Source organism: Delphinapterus leucas, chromosome 10 (assembly GCF_059928025.1).
Source record: "Delphinapterus leucas isolate spDelLeu-1000000601 "Yukka" chromosome 10, BTC_Dleu_Yukka2, whole genome shotgun sequence".
In the NCBI taxonomy this organism is placed as follows: Eukaryota; Metazoa; Chordata; class Mammalia; order Artiodactyla; family Monodontidae; genus Delphinapterus; species Delphinapterus leucas.
The window spans coordinates 77,952,820-77,970,115 of record NC_143138.1 but is presented as its reverse complement, the minus strand read 5'-3'; the positions used below and the strand labels follow the sequence as shown (position 1 = coordinate 77,970,115).

Here is a 17,296-nt window from a genome sequence, read left to right as displayed (position 1 = left end):
GTTCACTCTTCCTTTAGATAGTGTGATGTGGTGTTGTGAGGTACAGATCTTTAGCAATCTTTTTGTCACATTAGAAGGAGCCAGACTGAGCATGAAGCCAGCCCAGAAGAACCCAAACCAAGTTTTGGAGGAAAAACTCAGTTATAATGATATTATCTGACTCCTAATTCCAGTCTTGTCTGAAGCTGGTTCTACCCTAGGACATTTTCAAACCTATACATTCCTTCATTGTTTAAGCCAGTTCAAGTGGATTTTTCTGTCACTTGCAAAAAAAAAAAAAAAGTCAAACTGATTTGATTTGCCGCTCACCTGCTCATTTATGGAGCTGGGCTGCAGAGAGCACATTCATGTTTCAAGTGGGAAATGATTCTTTGAGAAGGTGATTGATCCAAACTCTATTCATCTGAGGCACCTGGACAACTCAGAGGTATGAAGTTGGCTAAAGCATGTTGCCATTACAACTGAACTCTTAAGGAATGAAAAAATATAGAGTTCAGTTCTGATACTGAATTGCTTTATCTTCTCTTCTAAGGAATTTTAATCATGTTTTTCATCACTTGTTTTTTTTTTCAATTTTTCTTCAAAACAGTTAACTATTCTTCTTAGAAATAGCCACAGGCTGTGTTTGAAACATCTCAAATGAGCTCCTTTTGAATTATTCATGTGAGAAAATCTCTATAGATATCCAGAAATAGGGTGCTTTTCTGTCTCCTCAGCTTAAAAACAACTGGCTGCATTTTGCTAAAAAGAAAAACTGTTTGAATTGAGACCGGATTTGAAGAACATCACCCCATTTTTCTTTCCGTAGATCACATTTGCTGGAGAAAGCTTGGGTGGGGGGAATAGAACTATAATAAAACATTTGCCTCTTTCTTACTATATGTTTATGTATGTGTTTCTTACCTGTTAGAGATTATAAATAACTAGAAGGCAGGCAGCTGTCTACTCAACCCAGCTGAACATTTTTCTAGCACGATGCCACGATATCTGGGCAAATGTCACTAGTGGTAGATGTCAGCAGAGCTCTGGACTGTGTTTACTCCTCTGCTCATTCCTTTCTCTTTCTTTACAAGGAACGCAAATTTCCCAAGTTTGTATCCAAAGAAATGGAAAACATGTACATTGAAGAGCTGAAGTCATCCGTCAACCTGCTCATGGCTAATTTGGAGAGCATGCCAGTTTCCAAAGGCGGCGAGTTCAAGCTTCAGAAACTCAAACGCAGCCACAACGCTTCCATCATCGACATGGGTGAGGAGAGTGAAAACCAGCTCTCCAAGTCAGACGTCGTGTTATCTTTCTCCCTGGAGGTAAAAGCCCTAGACCCTTGAAAGTTTCCTGGCATCGCAGGCAGGACATGGGTGATGAGATGCCTCACAATCAGCTTGTTTTCCTCCTTGCACCCCAGGAGCAGTTATTAAAATAACAGCTTGCTCAGCGTAGCTCAGCTAATCGGCAAGTAATTTCCCATCTCCAGGAGACCATACTTTTTCCTTAGGAAATGTAGTCCTAAGAACCACTTACTAAATTTAATGTTGGATTACTTTCCCCAACTTAAAGCAGCCCTTAAGGGTTTTGTAAATACCTTGTGCAATTTAGAGAGTTTAACATTTTGGCAACCTGTGTTACAAAAAAAACAATCTAGTATCATTTCATGGTGGGTTGTCAATTTTCTCTCCCATTCTCTCTCCCTCTGGCTGCCCCATTAGAGAGTCCCTTGTTGCAGTGGAGACTCTTTTAGTTTGTCTCATCACCCCAAGAAAGAACCCATTTTGGCCAGAACTGTGGCAGAAGGCTCAACATGTCAATATTTCTCTGTAACTTTTACTCACATGTTTGTTTATCATATGTATAATCTGAGGAGTAGATCTGATCTAACTACATCAGAATTATTGAAAACTGGTTCAATATGCACATTTCCTGTGCCACCCAGAACTGTTGACCCAGAGCTCTAGAGGATGAGAATATAAAATGGTGTGGTTACTTTAGAAAACAGTTTGGTGGTTTCTCAAAAAGCTAAACATAAAATTACCATGTGATCCAGCAACTCCACTCTTAGATATCTACCCAAGAGAGATGAAAACACGTCACCACAAAGACTTGCTTACAAATGTTTATAGCAGCATTATTCATTATAGCCCCAAATGGAAACAACTTAAATGTCTATAAGCTGGTGAAAGGGCAAAATGTGGTTCATCCATATGATAGAATACTCTTCACCAATTAAAAGGAACAAGCTACTGAAACTTTGATTTAGATGCTTTGATTTAGATGAACCTCCAAAACATTATGCTTAGTGAAAGAAGCCAGACACAAGAGGCCACATATTGTTTGATTCCATTGATGTGAAATGTCCAGAAAAGGTAAATATCCAGAAACAGAAAGTAGGTTAGTGTTGCCTGGGGCAGGAGGTAGAAATGGACATAAGGGACCTTATTGGGGGAGATAAAACTGTTCTGAAACTGATTTATGATGATGGTTTCTACAACCTAGTAAATTTATTTTTTTTAATATTTATTTATTTATTTGGTCGCACCAGGTCTTAGTTGTGGCAGGCGGACTCCTTAGGTGTGGCTTGCAGCTTCCCTAGTTGCAGCACATGGGCTACTTAGTTGCAGCTCGCTAGCTCCTTAGTTGCGGCACGTGGGCTCCTTAGTTGTAGCATGCGAACTCTTAGTTGCGGCATTACTGTGGGATCTAGTTCCTCGATCAAGGATCGAACTCAGTCCCCCTGCATTGGGAGCGTGGAGTGTTCACCACTGCGCCACCAGGGAAGTCCCTAAATCACTGTATTGTACACTTGAAATGTGTGAATTATATGATATGGAAAATATGCCTCAATAAAATTGTCAGGAATAAGAGCTCTAGGCGGAGTATAGCCCTGGAATGTGCATTTTAATGAGCTGCCCAGGTACTCCTTACACTCCGAAGTTTGAGAACCATTCGTAGCATATGAAAGCTCAACCCCAAAAGGATTTTATGATAATCCAACATTTAGGGAAACCAAGAGAATAGATCCGATTTCTATAGATTTAATTAAAATTTGTAAAGACTAAATTAATATTTGAGAGCATCATTAAGGCTTGCTGTGAATTAACTGCAGGTAATTTGTTTTACTGTGCTCAGTTCAGATTGAGATAGTCACATTACAGGGTTTTCAACATGTATTTTGCAGGTGGAAGAGGCAGTATTCAATTAAATATAGAGCACTTGGTGTGTGAAGAACTCATCAGTGTAATTTCACACAAACTTCCTTTCTTTTTTTTTTTTAGTACTGCCACCTGAGATACTGAATGCTTTTTCTTAGGTGTCTTTGGATTTGATTATTGCCAATTAAAGGTGGTAATTTATTTCCTACTGCCTCTTGTCTTCCTCCTGAAAGGTGGGGGGGAAGTGGTTTATTGATATTCATGGAGCTTTTAAATCTGCAATTTTCTAATTCTTCATCAGTACTCAATATTACACAGCTGATTATCTAAAATATAGATGTGGGTGAGTCCCCAACCATACTGCCAGACGTACATGATTCAAACAGGCTGTAACTTGTAAGTACAAGTACTGAATGAAATGCTCTAGGGTTCCCAAATACTGTTTAATTAGAACACTAAATTGCACATCATACTAAACCAGCCAGCAAAAGGCATTGGGTATCTATTTGTGAATGTGTTTTGGCAGACACAGTTAGGGGGGTAAAAAGAGAGAGAGAGAGGCCTGTCACAGCATCAGGGTAGACTAGGTTTGAATTTGCAGGTTGGTACAAGACTTATTTTATGTATTTATAGAATTGCATGGCTAGAAGGGACAGCAGAGAATAGTCACCTGGAGTAAGAGAACTGAGGTCCAGGATTACAAGTGACATGGCCCTGGGTGGGTGGAGTGCTCTGATGAAAAATAATAGGTATTTGTAGAATCCTTGGCCATCATTCACTCAGTGAATCCTCACAACAGTCTTTCAAGGCATTTGCAGATGTGGAAACAAAGCCTTGGAGTGGTTAAGAACCTAGCAAATGATCACACAGCTAGTGAAAATGCAGGTTCGGGATTTGAACGCATCTTTAAAATTCTAAAAATTGTATTCTTTCTCCAGTGCCTCTCATTTCTTTTCATTTGATGGTTCTTTCCACCCAGTGTAAAAATTTCAATTGCATACATCATCTCATATGATCCTCACACAACGGCCATGGAGAGAGAGAGAAGACGTATCGTTATCCCCACTATACAGATGAGGAAACTGAGGCTCAGGAGATTTGAAAGAAAAGTGCAGTGACTTCAAGGTCAAGATCTGCCCAACATCACATGAGTAGTACCCTGGCTCCTGGATCAGCAGCATCAATATTCACATCATCAGGGAAATGGTTAGAAATGAAAAGTCTTACATACACACACTACTATATATAACATAGGTAACCAACAAGGACCTACTGTACAGCACAGGGAACTCTACTCAATATCCTGGGATAACCTATATGAGAAAAGAACCTGGAAAAGAATGAATATACGTATATATACAACTGAATCACTTTGCTGTACACCTGAAACTAGCACAACATTGTAAATCAGCTATACTCCAACACAATTTTTTAAAAAAAGAAAGAAAATGAAAAGTCTTGGACTCCACCCCAGACCTCCTTGTCAGCAACTCGGGAGGTGAAGCCCAGCCGCATCTGGTTTAACCAGCGCTCCAGGCGATTCTGATTCACACTAGGTTTGAGAACCCCTGGGCTTAAGCAGCAAAACTGACCTGTGAATCCTGATTCAATGCCAGCCCTGTTGTACTTCCTTGCATCAAGCCCATTAAAAAGCGTACATTTTTTGCACACCCACATCCTTCTTGTGTAATGCCATTACCTCTTTTGGAGTACAATCCAGTAATTTTTTTTTTAATGTACCTTGGTCTTTAGAGATCTCTGATTGTGAGTCATTTGTTTCCGATTTTTAAATCGTTGTCTCTCTCCTCCCCTCCCCTCCGTCCCCTCCTCTCCTCTCTTCTCCCTTCTCTCTGATGAGCAGCACCTACCACTAAATATGAAAATAGCAGGTGATTGAATGGAGTTTGAGGGTAGTGGTGGGAAATGCCAGGAATTATAAATGATATAACTTGTTCCATCAAAACACCAGCCTTTTCCCTCAGTCTAGACAGAGAGTATGCAACTGCAGGCTTTTTTTTTTTTTTTTTTGACCCAACAATGTTGGCCTGCACAGAGTTTGTGTATTTTATTTCTCCCCTTTAAAATTATTGTCAAAATTTCAAAATCAGATTTCTGACTTTGATTCTGATTCATATTTCCATTTCCCAGTAAGAGAAATTGGAGCCTTTGGCAACTCTGGACTGGGGTAAAACAAGGCAACAATGGGCTGCAACTGAGTAGCAACTGCTCCCTTTAAATGGAGTGCTCCCATTTGCCACAATCCCCACCACTCCCTGTTGTATCTCTGACTCTCATGCTAATTGGTACTTGCCCTTTATCTTAGCAGCTGTGTTATCACTTATTTTATTGTAAAGAGGAAAGTGAATTCCTTGGCCTATGTGTCCATCACGTTCTGAGTTAAAAGCTGGACTATATATATTTTTTAAATAGGAGAGTCTATTTCTTGTGGAAATGAAAAATCATCTTATGTGTGTGTTTTTAATTTTTATTTATTTATTTATTTATTTATTTATTTTTGGCTGTGTTGGGTCTTCGTTGCTGCGCACAGGCTTTCTCTAGTTGCGGTGAGTGGGGGCTACTCTTCGTTGTGGGCGCACAGGCTTCTCCTTGCGGTGGCTTCCGTTGTTGCAGAGCATGGGCTCTGGGCATCTGGGCTTCATAGTTGTGGCACACAGGCTCAGTAGTTGTGGCTCATGGGCTCTAGAGCGCAGGCTCGGTAGTTGTGGTGCACGGGCTTAGTTGCTCCGCGGCATGTGGGATCTTCCCAGACCAGGGCTCGAACCCGTGTCCCCTGCATTGGCAGGAGGATTCTTAAGCCCTGTGCCACCAGGGAAGTCCCCATCCTATGTGTTTAACACAGAAAAGAGTAGCCCGTTTCATATAACCTGTCTAGCTCCTATGAGCATCTGAGTTAGTGAACCTTGTCTTTCCATCTGCAAGGCAATGAGATACACTATGAAGAATTGTATCCTCATGCTGGACTTGTCCCAGCATGGCTGGTAGAAACCATCAGATACCTGTTGGGTTTTTTGTAACTTCTTATGTATATATTTTCCCCGGGTGATGCTGCCCATAGACTTTGGCAATAACCTCTGATGTGTGTGACTCTGTTTCCAGGTGGTGATCATGGAAGTCCAAGGCCTCAAATCCTTAGCTCCAAATCGCATTGTATATTGCACGATGGAGGTGGAAGGAGGAGAGAAACTACAGACCGACCAGGCCGAGGCTTCAAAACCAACGTAAGTTATGTTTCTCCGTGGTTCATCTTCCGGAAGATTCTTCTCATTGGCACCGTTTTGGCCAACTGCAGATTAAAGGTTTGGTTTCCCCAGAAGGTTTTATGAGACATACACCTTGTTTATTTTCCAAACAAAATGACTTGACTACATTTTTATTTGGCAGCCTTAATAAGGTTTCCAACTCCTTCAGAGAGGAGAACAGAAGGAAATTTAAGACACAGCCTCCTTTCTGGAGGCTCTATGTATCACCTCAGAGAGTTTAGTCACAACCTGCAGGCTTCAATAGGATGTGTAGGAGACTTTGATAGAAATCTGTTTTCATTATACTTACCAAATAATATTTGGTTTATGGTATGTACAGTTTTTTTTCAAAATCTTTCTCTGTGCCACAGTTATGACTGTATCAGCAAAGCAGTATGTTACGTTAGGCACAATCTATTAATTTGTTAGGTCAACACATATTTGTCAAATGCTCACTGTGCCTGTGTACAGGGTGCTGTTGAACAGGGGAAAGGAAAATAGTCCCTTTTGTTGCCCTACAGAGCTTATAGTTGAGTGGGGGAGCAGAAACATAATTGCACAAATTTATAGTTACAAATAGATATAAGTGCTGAGAAAGAAAGAGTGCTTTGTGAGGAGACAGCAGGGGGACCTGAGCCAGTTTGTGGAGACAGAGTAGGAGTAGGCCTTCCTGAGGAGTTATAAGACATTTGGTCTAATATTTAAAAGTTGAGCAAAGGGGTTGGGAGTAGAAAGAACATTCTAGGCAGAGTCAGCTTGTGCAAAGGCCCTGTGGTCAGCAGAGACCCTGTGGCAAGGAGGCATTGAAAGAAGGCCAGTGGGGCTGGAGTCCAGAGAACGAGGTATGCCATAAGCTGCCAGTGAGGCAGGAAGGGGCTACACCATGAAGGACCTTGCTAGGCCTCGGAGAGGAAGGATGGGCATGCATGATTAGGTATGTGTTCTGAGAAGATTACTCTGACTGCAGTGGAGAAGGCCAGAGTCGATGCAGGAGACCGGTTAGTATTCTATTGCATTGGTTCCCAGGAGCGATGATGAGAGTCAAAAGACTCTCAGGCTGCAAAAATTCTTGAGAGATCACCACTCTCTTTCCTCCCTCCCCACTGCCTCTCTCCTTTTCTTTTCTATCTCAATTAAGCCGGCCGAGGCTAATGAGCATCTTTTTTTATTGTTGTTAATTCAGAAGAAAGTCATAAAAAGGATAACCCATAACGGCAGCTCACTGCCTCTCCTCCCTCAAAGCACTAGGAGATGTTTGGCAGAACAGGAATACCGTACCAGGATGTTCAAACAAAATAGCTCAAAGAAAGCACTGAATGTTTCCCTGACTAGAGAAAAATCTGAGGACATTTTATGCCTTCAAGTGGTTCTTTGCATGAATAGGCAAAGGCCTCAGATGCTCAGATCTGGGTGCAATTAACAAGTGTATGGAGGAGGAAATGGAAACCAAAGCAACTTGTTGCACACCATCCTTCCTCCCTTTTTCTAAACTGAGTTTCAATCTGAAAATGAATGCAACTTCTTTTTTACCACCGTTGATAAAAATCCCAGTTTTTCCTCCAACTGTCACCACAGCCCGATCATAATCAATGCTATTATGCTGTTGCATTATTTATATGTGCCTTTGAAAAATGTGTCACGTAGGGGGAATAAAAACCTCTCTGGAGTTTACACTAACCTTTTAAGATGTCGAGCCCAATATGGTATCATATGTTAGAGAAGGAAGGAGAAAGCTCTGATTATTCTAACAGGCTGTTGTTTCATTTAGGCTATTGTAACTCAAACTGTAATTCAGTTTATTGGGTTTAAAGGTTTCAGTTACCAGAGTAAGTGATGAGCTGATTTTCATGTGTGTATGAATGTTTAAAACAGAGTTTCACATTAGAAATAAATATGGAATGCTTTGGTCGAACTACTTGATATGCTTATATCTCACATATACACTGACTCATATCCATCCACATGCATTATGTCCATATGAATACATCTCACACTGAAGGAGTATAATTTTTTTATTCCTCTTCCGTCAGTGAGGGGGTATTACCAAAACCCCACAGAGGGCTTGTTTGTTTGTGTTTTAATACAGTAAGAACGCAACTTTCATAACTCGTGTCAAGTCAAATCAGTCTGTAGTGGCTATCCAAAGTGCTGTGTTGAGAAGTGTTCTGAAGCCAAGTCTGTATTCAGAGGAAAAGAATGCATGATCGACTCATACAGGAAGACGTACATGTGCCCTGTATTTGCCATTTCTAGGGTATCTCAAAGAGATATACCCAGAGTATGAAATCTACCAAAATTCATGTCTCTTGTCTCTTCTTTTCTCCTTTCTAATATATACATTCTCCTTATAATCTCTACTCAGCTGCCTTCTAAAGCCAAATTCTTCTTCCACTTCTCTTCTTTGCCGTTTTCTTGGTCATAGTTCACTGCTAATACTTCTCCTCTGCCTCCACTTTTGTCTTGAGAGGATGAATGAGCCTGTTTGTGCAGGTGCATTTTCTTCCTCGTCTCATGTTTGCACTTATTCTGCATCCTCTCCATCCTTTCTTTTCTTTGAAGCTTATATTTCTTCTCTTTTTCCTCCCTGCTTCTACTCACAGTTTTTCCCATTACTGATCTCTAGCTGTCGTCTCTGCTACTTGATTTTGATTATCCCAAAAAGTACCCTTTGGAGGGTCATCTTTCATGTGTCCTAATAACTCCACTTCATCATCTGACAAATTTAGCCTTTTTCCTGCCCTGTTCATCTTCTGCTTCTTGTCTTTGACGATTCCTACAGCTAGCCGATGTCCATACTTTATTGATACATTCTAAAACCAGGATTCCATTCAAGCCTGTTTTATTTACTGCTTATAAATTCTCTTGTTGCTGCTACCAAGTATTTTACCCAGTAACTGGAACTCTAATATCTTATCCTATAATGTGTCTACAAGGAATTTGGCTTTTTCTTTTTTTTTCCAAGTACAGTCACAAAAGCAGGAGTACACTGCATGACCCAGTTTGTCCAAGAGTGTTTTTTAGAACTCTCATATGTAGACTACTCCAAGAAAAACAAGGATGGGGAGAGCGGTATTACAGTCAAGTGAGGCTGGGAAATGCCAGACATTACATTTTTTCTGAGTTATTTACAGCGTACTTTGGCATTTTAAAGGCTTTGAGGATTTAATTATAGAAAATAAAGCTTTTTACCTTTGTTTATTCATGAGTTTCCCAAACTTTTTTCAACTACCACCTATTAGCATCCATTGGAAATGCTGTTCTATATTGTCGAAACCTAGCAGTGGAGGGTCCAAGCTCTCTGTCACCTCCTCTATCAAGGTCACCTCTTCACTTATAACCAGGGCCCTGCCCCCAAGTGGTCATTTTGAATTAGGTGCATAATACAAGAAGGCTGTTTTCATGAGTGAGATGTGTTTTGTGGTTGGAAAACATGGCTGTGTGTGTGTGTGTGTGTGTGTGTGTGTGTGTGTGTGTGTGTGTGTGTGTAGCCCCCTCTCATCCTTCATTTTACCAGTCTCTTTGCTACACATGGGTTATTTCCAAGCCGACTGTGGATCCTCTCAATGCTGTTGTCCTCCTCTCCTGGGTTTTTAATGCAGGAAGCCAGAATATGAAAATCAGAATTTTTCACAAGATGTATTTACTTTCAAAAATATTGCCTCCATTTGTGAGCCACCATTGCTGCTTCTAGCAGGAAACCACTGAGGGTGCTGAGGCAGGGCATGAGTAATTGAAACCCTGTTTTGTGGTGAGCAATCTCAGGGAGTCATGGAAATGCAGAAGGGAAATACCTTGTGGATTCAAGAGCCCAGATATATTTGTCCACCTCCTAAGAAATAGAACAGAGGAATTTTCTTACCGTAAGACAGTGTTTTTCTTTTTTTTTCAATTTTTGTTGAAATATCGTTGATTTACAATGTTGTGTTAGTTTCAGGTGTACAGCAAAGTAATTCAGTTATATATATATATATATATTCTTTTTGAATATTCTCTTCCATTATAGTTTTTTTTTTTTTTACAAGATATTGAGTAGAGTTCCCTGTGCTATACAGTAGGTCCTTGTTGGTTACCTATTTTATATATAGTAGTTTGTATCTGCTAACCCCAAACTCCTAATTTATCCCTCCCCCCCCACAACCTTCCCCTTTGGTAACTATAAGTTTGTTTTCTATGTCTGTGAGTCTGTTTCTGTTTAGTAAATACAATAAGTCCCCTACATACGAACAAGTTCCATTCCGGGAATGCGTTCGTAAGTCCAATTTGTTCATGAGTCCAACACAGTTAGCCAAGGTACCCAACTAACACAATCGGCTATATAGTACTGTACTGTAATAGGTTTATAATACTTTTCACACAAATAATACATAAAAACAAACATTTTTAATCTTACATCACAGTACCTTGAAAAGTACAGTACAGTACCAGCTATATCACCACCGCTTTTACGCTTGCTTCTGGACATGTGGGCTTGAGATAAAGATGCTGTACTACTGTACTCTATACAGTACCGTACAGGGAAGTACACAAAAGCACAGCCACTTGTAGAGGATGCACGCACGTGACAATCCACGCCAGAAACATGAACTAACTTACGTGATTGGACATGCAAACTCACGTTCACTTCTTTGAAAGTTCGCAACTTGAAGGTTTGTATATAGGGAACTTACTGTAGTTTCACGGCTGTCATATTTTAGATTCCACACATAAGTGATATCATATGGTGTTTGTCTTTCTCTTTCTGACACTGTTCCCTTAGTATGATCATCTCTAGGTTTATCCACGTGGCTGCGAATGGGATTATTTCATTCTTATTTATGACTGAGTAATATTCCATTGTGTATGTATACCACTACTTCTTTATCCATTTGTCTGTTGATGGACACTTAGGTTGCTTCCATGTCTTGGCTATTGTAAACAGTGCTGCTAGGAACATTGGGGTTCATGTATCTTTTTGAATTAGAGTTTTCTCCAGGTATATGCCCTGGGGTGGGATTGCTGGATCATATGGTAGTTCTGTTTTTAGTTTCTTAAGGAAACCTCCATACTGTTCTCCATAGTGGTTGTACCACTTATGTTCCCACCAACAGTGTAAGAGTGTTCCCTTTTCTCCACACCTTCTCCAGCATTTATTACTTGTAGACTTTTTTTAAAAAAATATTAATTAATTAATTTATTTATTTAGGTTGTGCCGGGTCAGTTGCAGCTCGCAGGCTCCTTAGTTGTGGCATGCAAACTCTTGGTTGTGGCATGCATGTAGGATCTAGTTCCCTGACCAGTGATCAAACCCAGGCCCCCTGCATTGGGAGCACGAGTCTTAACCATTGTGCAACCGGGGGAGTCCCTACTTGTAGACTTTTTTGATGATGGCCATTCTGACTGGCGTGAGGTGGTACCTCATTGTGGTTTTGATTTGCATTTCTCTGATAATTAGCAATGTTGAGCATCTTTTCATGTTCTTTTTAGCCATCTGTATGTTTTATTTGGAGAAAGTGAATTAATTTAAACGAAAAATAATATTAAGTAAAAAATAGCACAGGTGGTACGTAGATATGATAAACTATCATGAAACTATCTTGTTTGGTATGTGGAAATGGCATAGATTGGGAAAACAATATGCAAATTACTTTAATTTGGGAGAAATGATGTAAGGAAACCTGATACATTCCCTGAGTACAAGATATACTCCCAAATGACTGTCTTTCTCAGTGTTTTCTTACAGTGCATGCTACCCTCCAATGAAAGCATGTCCTGAGGACTAAATACAAGAGAAATTTAAGTGATTTTGCTGAAAAGAAAGGCAGTTTGAGTTAGCAGCCCAATATTGTGCTAACTTCTCTGAAATTATATTCTTCTGAGTTGAAACCAAGGGTGCCACTTGGTATTTGATTATTTAACAACTTTATTATTCCCTGACAAACCATGGGCTTTATGATACATGGATTTCATTACTGTCAGGAATTTGAAAATACAATCAAACCAATTCCTGCCATTTTCCAAGAGAATAAGAATTTACCTAACAGGTAAATCTTGCTATATAGCCCTAGCATCTTCTAATGGCATCTTATCTGATGAGAACATAGTTAAAAAAAAAAAAAAGAATAAAACACAAAGACTTGCTATAACATTTTTCTTCTGTGAAATATCTTATTTGTTCTAATGGCACAATTCAGAGTGGATTGTGCTTATTATGCCCAAATTATTCATAGAAATACAGTTCCATTAAATCGTCCCACGTTAAGTCAGTTACAAAGTTAGAAAAGGAAGTCATGCCCTCCAATTTCTTTCCTCACGTATCATCTTCTTGATGGTACTTCCTTCCTCAATTTAGCTAAAAATGTTTTCTGTGTACTTGGAATGGTTTAAATGGAAACAGAGTACATTTCCTGAATGGCCCCTTTAAAATTTAGGTATAAGGGAATGATGTGAAGGGTAGGCACTTACATTTCCTCAACAAGTGTACATGGGGTGCTCTACTTGTGACCAACTAGTACTGGGGCTACAGCCATGAATAACACCTCAAGCCTTGGCCTCATGGAGCATACATTCTAGTAAAGGACACAGGCAACAAACAAGGAACAAATAAATATACAAGATAATAACAGAATGTAATTTGGTTCCATAAGAAATGAACAGGCTGCTACAGCACAAAGTAATGGGAACATATGTTACTCAAGTGGCCGAGGAAGTGCACTCAGAGTAGGTAATGCGTGACTTGATACCTGAAGGATGAGAAAGATCCAGCCATGAGAAGAGCTGGAAAAGCATTCCTGGCATAGGGAACAGCATGTGCAAAGGCTTTGAGGGAGGAAGGGGCTGGACGTGTTCCTGGACTGAAAATAGAGCAATGTGAATAGAGATTAGTCAGAGAGGGGGAATGTGCTACAGGAAGAGTCAAAAGATCAAGGCAGGACCAGACAACGCAGGGCCTTCTAGGCACGTGAAGGGTCTTCATTCTAAGACCATGGAGAAACCATTGGAGGATTTTAAGCCAGGGAGGGTACGATTGGATTTCCACCTTGAAACCTGAAGCCTCTTCACGACCCAGAGTAAACTTGGAAAGACAGGTGTATTAGTCAGCAAATATGGAGCCCATACTGTCCGCCAGGCATTAGTGTAAATTGGGGGATAATACATACATGGCCCTCGATGTTGTAGAGCCTGGAGGAAAGCTGGCTGGAAACATCTGAGTGCCTGGGCACAGAGTGATCAATTCTTCAGGAGCCACTATAGCTGCTGAGAACTGCAAAGCCGCCAGCTGGAAGAAAAGAGGAAGGCCTCCTGAGATTCAGCTTTTTTTTTTTTTTTTTTTTTTTTGCGGTACGCGGGCCTCTCACTGTTGTGGCCTCTCCCGTTGCGGAGCACAGGCTCCAGACGCGCAGGCTCAGCGGCCATGGCTCATGGGCCCAGCCGCTCCGCGGTATGTGGGATCTTCCCGGACCGGGACACGAACCCGTGTCCGCTGCATCGGCAGGCGGACTCTCAACCACTGCGCCACCAGGGAAGCCCTCAGCTTCTTTCTTGTCTACCTTTCTTGAAACTCCAGCTCAAGGTCACAGTCCAGAAGACATTTATGTAACACTGAGTGAAAGCCTGGATACCATTTCTCTCATTTTTCCTTTCTGAGGAAAAGGCTTAGCTTCATTCAAAGTTAATTAAATCTTAAATGGTAAAGGCCAACGTTGACCCAGAAATTCAATTTTGCTAGGTTCCCTGAAGACGTGTGGGTTGGGAGGAAGCACAATTCTAATCACAGTTTGGGATGCTCAGAGACCAGAAAGCGTCGTCCAGAAGCCACAACTTGTGTTGAAAGCCAGTTTGTGTTTGCTTGTGAGCTGGAAGGTGAAAGTAGACTGGCTGCTAAAACAACAATCAGCAGGGTAGCCAGTAGAAAGGAACAGGATGCTAGAGAACAAGCTTTGGAGAAGGTGCTCCAAGTGCTGCATCCTCAGTTAGCCACCCTCTCTTGTGTAGGTCACCAAGCTTTCTGGCTTTACCGTGTCCTGATAAGTGGTATCCAAGGCTCCTTCTCAAGAGTTTTATAGTTTTTTTTTTCTCTTTATCTAGCTAATCCTGAGAAGAGCCATAATGGTAGAACTTAATGCAGAATTTTCAGGAATTTCAAGTAACAGCGAGTTGGTGAAATTTCTAGAGTTGGTAGGAGTTTCAGAAGTGGATAATCGAGTGGTGACTGGAGTTTGGCAGTTAAACAGTGATGCTCCATCCAGTTGTGAGACATCTGTGAAAGTTCTGATTTCATGAGGAGGCCAACATTGGGTGGGTATGAAACAAGGATGTATCTTTTTTTGGGGGGGGGCCTCTCACTGTTGTGGCCTCTCCCGTTGTAGAGCACAGGCTCCGGACGCGCAGGCTCAGCGGCCATGGCTCACGGGCTCAGCCGCTCCACGGCATGTGGGATCTTCCCAGACCGGGGCACGAACCCGTGTCCCCTGCATCGGCAGGCGGACTCTCAACCACTGCGCCACCAGGGAAGCCCAAGGATATATCTTTTAATAGCCCTTTAAGGACTAAGTGACAGTAGGTCCATTTCCTGTCTAGTTCAGCTCCTTGAGGACCTTGTCTGAGCTTACTTGCCAGTTACATCCGTTGATGACATGAACTGAGAACTGGACTGATTGCCCAATCACTGTTCAGTGGAAATACAATTCAGTACATGTCTCCCCAAGTGTGAAAAACTGCTGTAGTTGTTATTTAGTGATCAGGAAATACATAGGATGGAATGTCGTACTGTCACTTACCTGTAGGAATAGGATACAGCCCAGAAACTCTAAATTCTCACTAATAAAACAAGAGAGGCTTGGTTTAGATTCATTGGTGCATAGAAGCAGTACAGTGTCGTGGTCAAGAACACAGAATGGGAAGGCAAAGTGCTGGGTCTGAATCTCAGCTCTGTGACCTTGGGCAGGTCACCTAACTCTCTGTGCCTCATTTTCCACATTCTTGAGAAAATTAAATGAATTAACATATATAAAACACTTAAAACAGTGCCTGTTACATAGTAATCCTGCTGGCTATTATTATCATGGCTTCATTCTTGTTGAGAGGGAGAAGGGAGAAGGGAGGAGGGAGGCATGCAAAAAAAAAAGTGATCTGAGAGTGGCATGGACATATATACACTACCAAATGTAAAATAGATGGCTAGTGGGAAGCAGCCACATAGCACAGGGAGATCAGCTCGGTGCTTTGTGACCACCTAGAGGGGTGGGATAGGGAGGGTGGGAGGGAGGCACAAGAGGGAGGGGATATGGGGATATATGTATATGTATAGATGATTCACTTTCTTATACAGCAGAAACTAACACACCATTGTGAAGCAATTATACTCCAATAAAGATGTTTAAAAAAAAGTGATCTGAGTCTAAAATGTAATCACTAATATTGATCCAACACTTTCTATGGGCCGGGTACTATACTAAGTACTTCATAGTCAACGTCTTATTTAATGCCCTACTGAAATTATAATACAGGTACTATTGCTATTCCATTTTACTGATGGAACTACTGAGATTCAGAGAGGTTAAGTGACTTGGTCAAAGTTGCACAGATAATACATAGCTAAGCCAGGAGCCAAACCCAAAGGCTGTAATTTTTGCTCATTCTGCTCCCCTGCCTTCCTGAAGGAAATCACTTCCCTAGAAGAAAGTCTTTTAATTAGCATTAACTACTCAGCAAAACTACCTAAGAGGGCTCATTTCCTTTCCATAAACTCAGTTATTTTGTGGGTTAAATCACTGCCCCTATTTAAATGGTGATGAATGTGCTGGCGCACAGGTGTTCCACGTCAGTGCAGACGCTCAGCTCAGCAGGTGGAATTCAGCCCATAGGCAGCTGCCCTGTGAGGTGCTATGTGTGCAGGTCTGCAAAGATGAGCCAGAGGTGCTTACAGAGTTCCAGGAGAGCCACTAATGATCATCATCCTTCCTCGGGGAAATCATTCTCAATAACAGTTGCTCCTACCGTTTATTCAGGTATCCTAGGCACCAGGCGCTGAGCCACCTGGTACCAAATGGTAGAGCTGCCCAGAACTGGGTGTGAATCCCAGCTCCACCACCTACCCACTGGGTCACCTTGGGCAAGTGGATGCTCCTCACTGAGCTTCAGTTTCTTCCAGTTTGAAATGGAGGCAGTAATACATCCTACCCCATGGGGCTGGTGTTGAAACACAATATGACCAAGCTAAGGACTGAGTACAATGGATGGCATTTTTTGAGAAATATTGCTAATAGCCAAAAAACCATTATAATATCACTGAATCCCACATGGTAGTGTTAAGAAATAGATACTCACTTTCCCCTCATTACATATAAAAAAAAAAGAAGCTCAGAAAAGTTAGGAAGGCTGCCCTGAAGTCCTCTAACTCCCAAAACCCAGGTTATAGGATTCTAAGCACACGGAAAGCAAAAAGCCAAGTCAGCCAAAGGAGAAAGGGCACTATTGCCAAAATGCTTTCCAGAGCAAGAGGACAGACCCGCAGCATAGGCTGCCATCAATTTAATGATACAAGACCTGGTTCCCAGGAGAAAGAGGAATGGAAAAGGGCAGTGGTCTCCTTGAGTCCTCGTCCAGACTCACAACACACCTGAGTGTCTCGCCCCCTACCGCTTGGATCTCCACAAGCCCATTCTTCCAGCTTCTTTCTGGATCAGAGCCTTTGTTCAAGAGAGGTCAAGTGCCGCTGAGATCATACTTTCTACATGTTCCTAAGTGTCTTATTTGTTTTACGGCAAAACCCCCTGTGCTGTGATATATCGATCACCTCACTGCAGGGATGCCGAGGGGTATGGGGCCTCCAAGGATGACAGATGCTCTTCTTGGCATGATGCCAGTCATCAGGGTGTTTGGAAGCCTCTGGGGCTCTGGTGCTTTAGTTCT

At 41.6% G+C, this 17,296-nt stretch overlaps 1 protein-coding gene across 1 annotated transcript in view; it reads left to right on the top strand.

The window, feature by feature from the left end:
* CADPS (calcium dependent secretion activator) overlaps window positions 1-17,296 on the top strand; it is a 153,517-nt gene that overhangs the window by 25,230 nt on the left and 110,991 nt on the right. Inside the window, exons 7-8 of the mRNA XM_089919888.1 lie at window positions 1,074-1,307; window positions 6,264-6,385. Coding sequence (XP_089776014.1) covers window positions 1,074-1,307; window positions 6,264-6,385 — 356 coding nt within the window. The remainder of the gene's footprint in view (window positions 1-1,073; window positions 1,308-6,263; window positions 6,386-17,296) is intronic.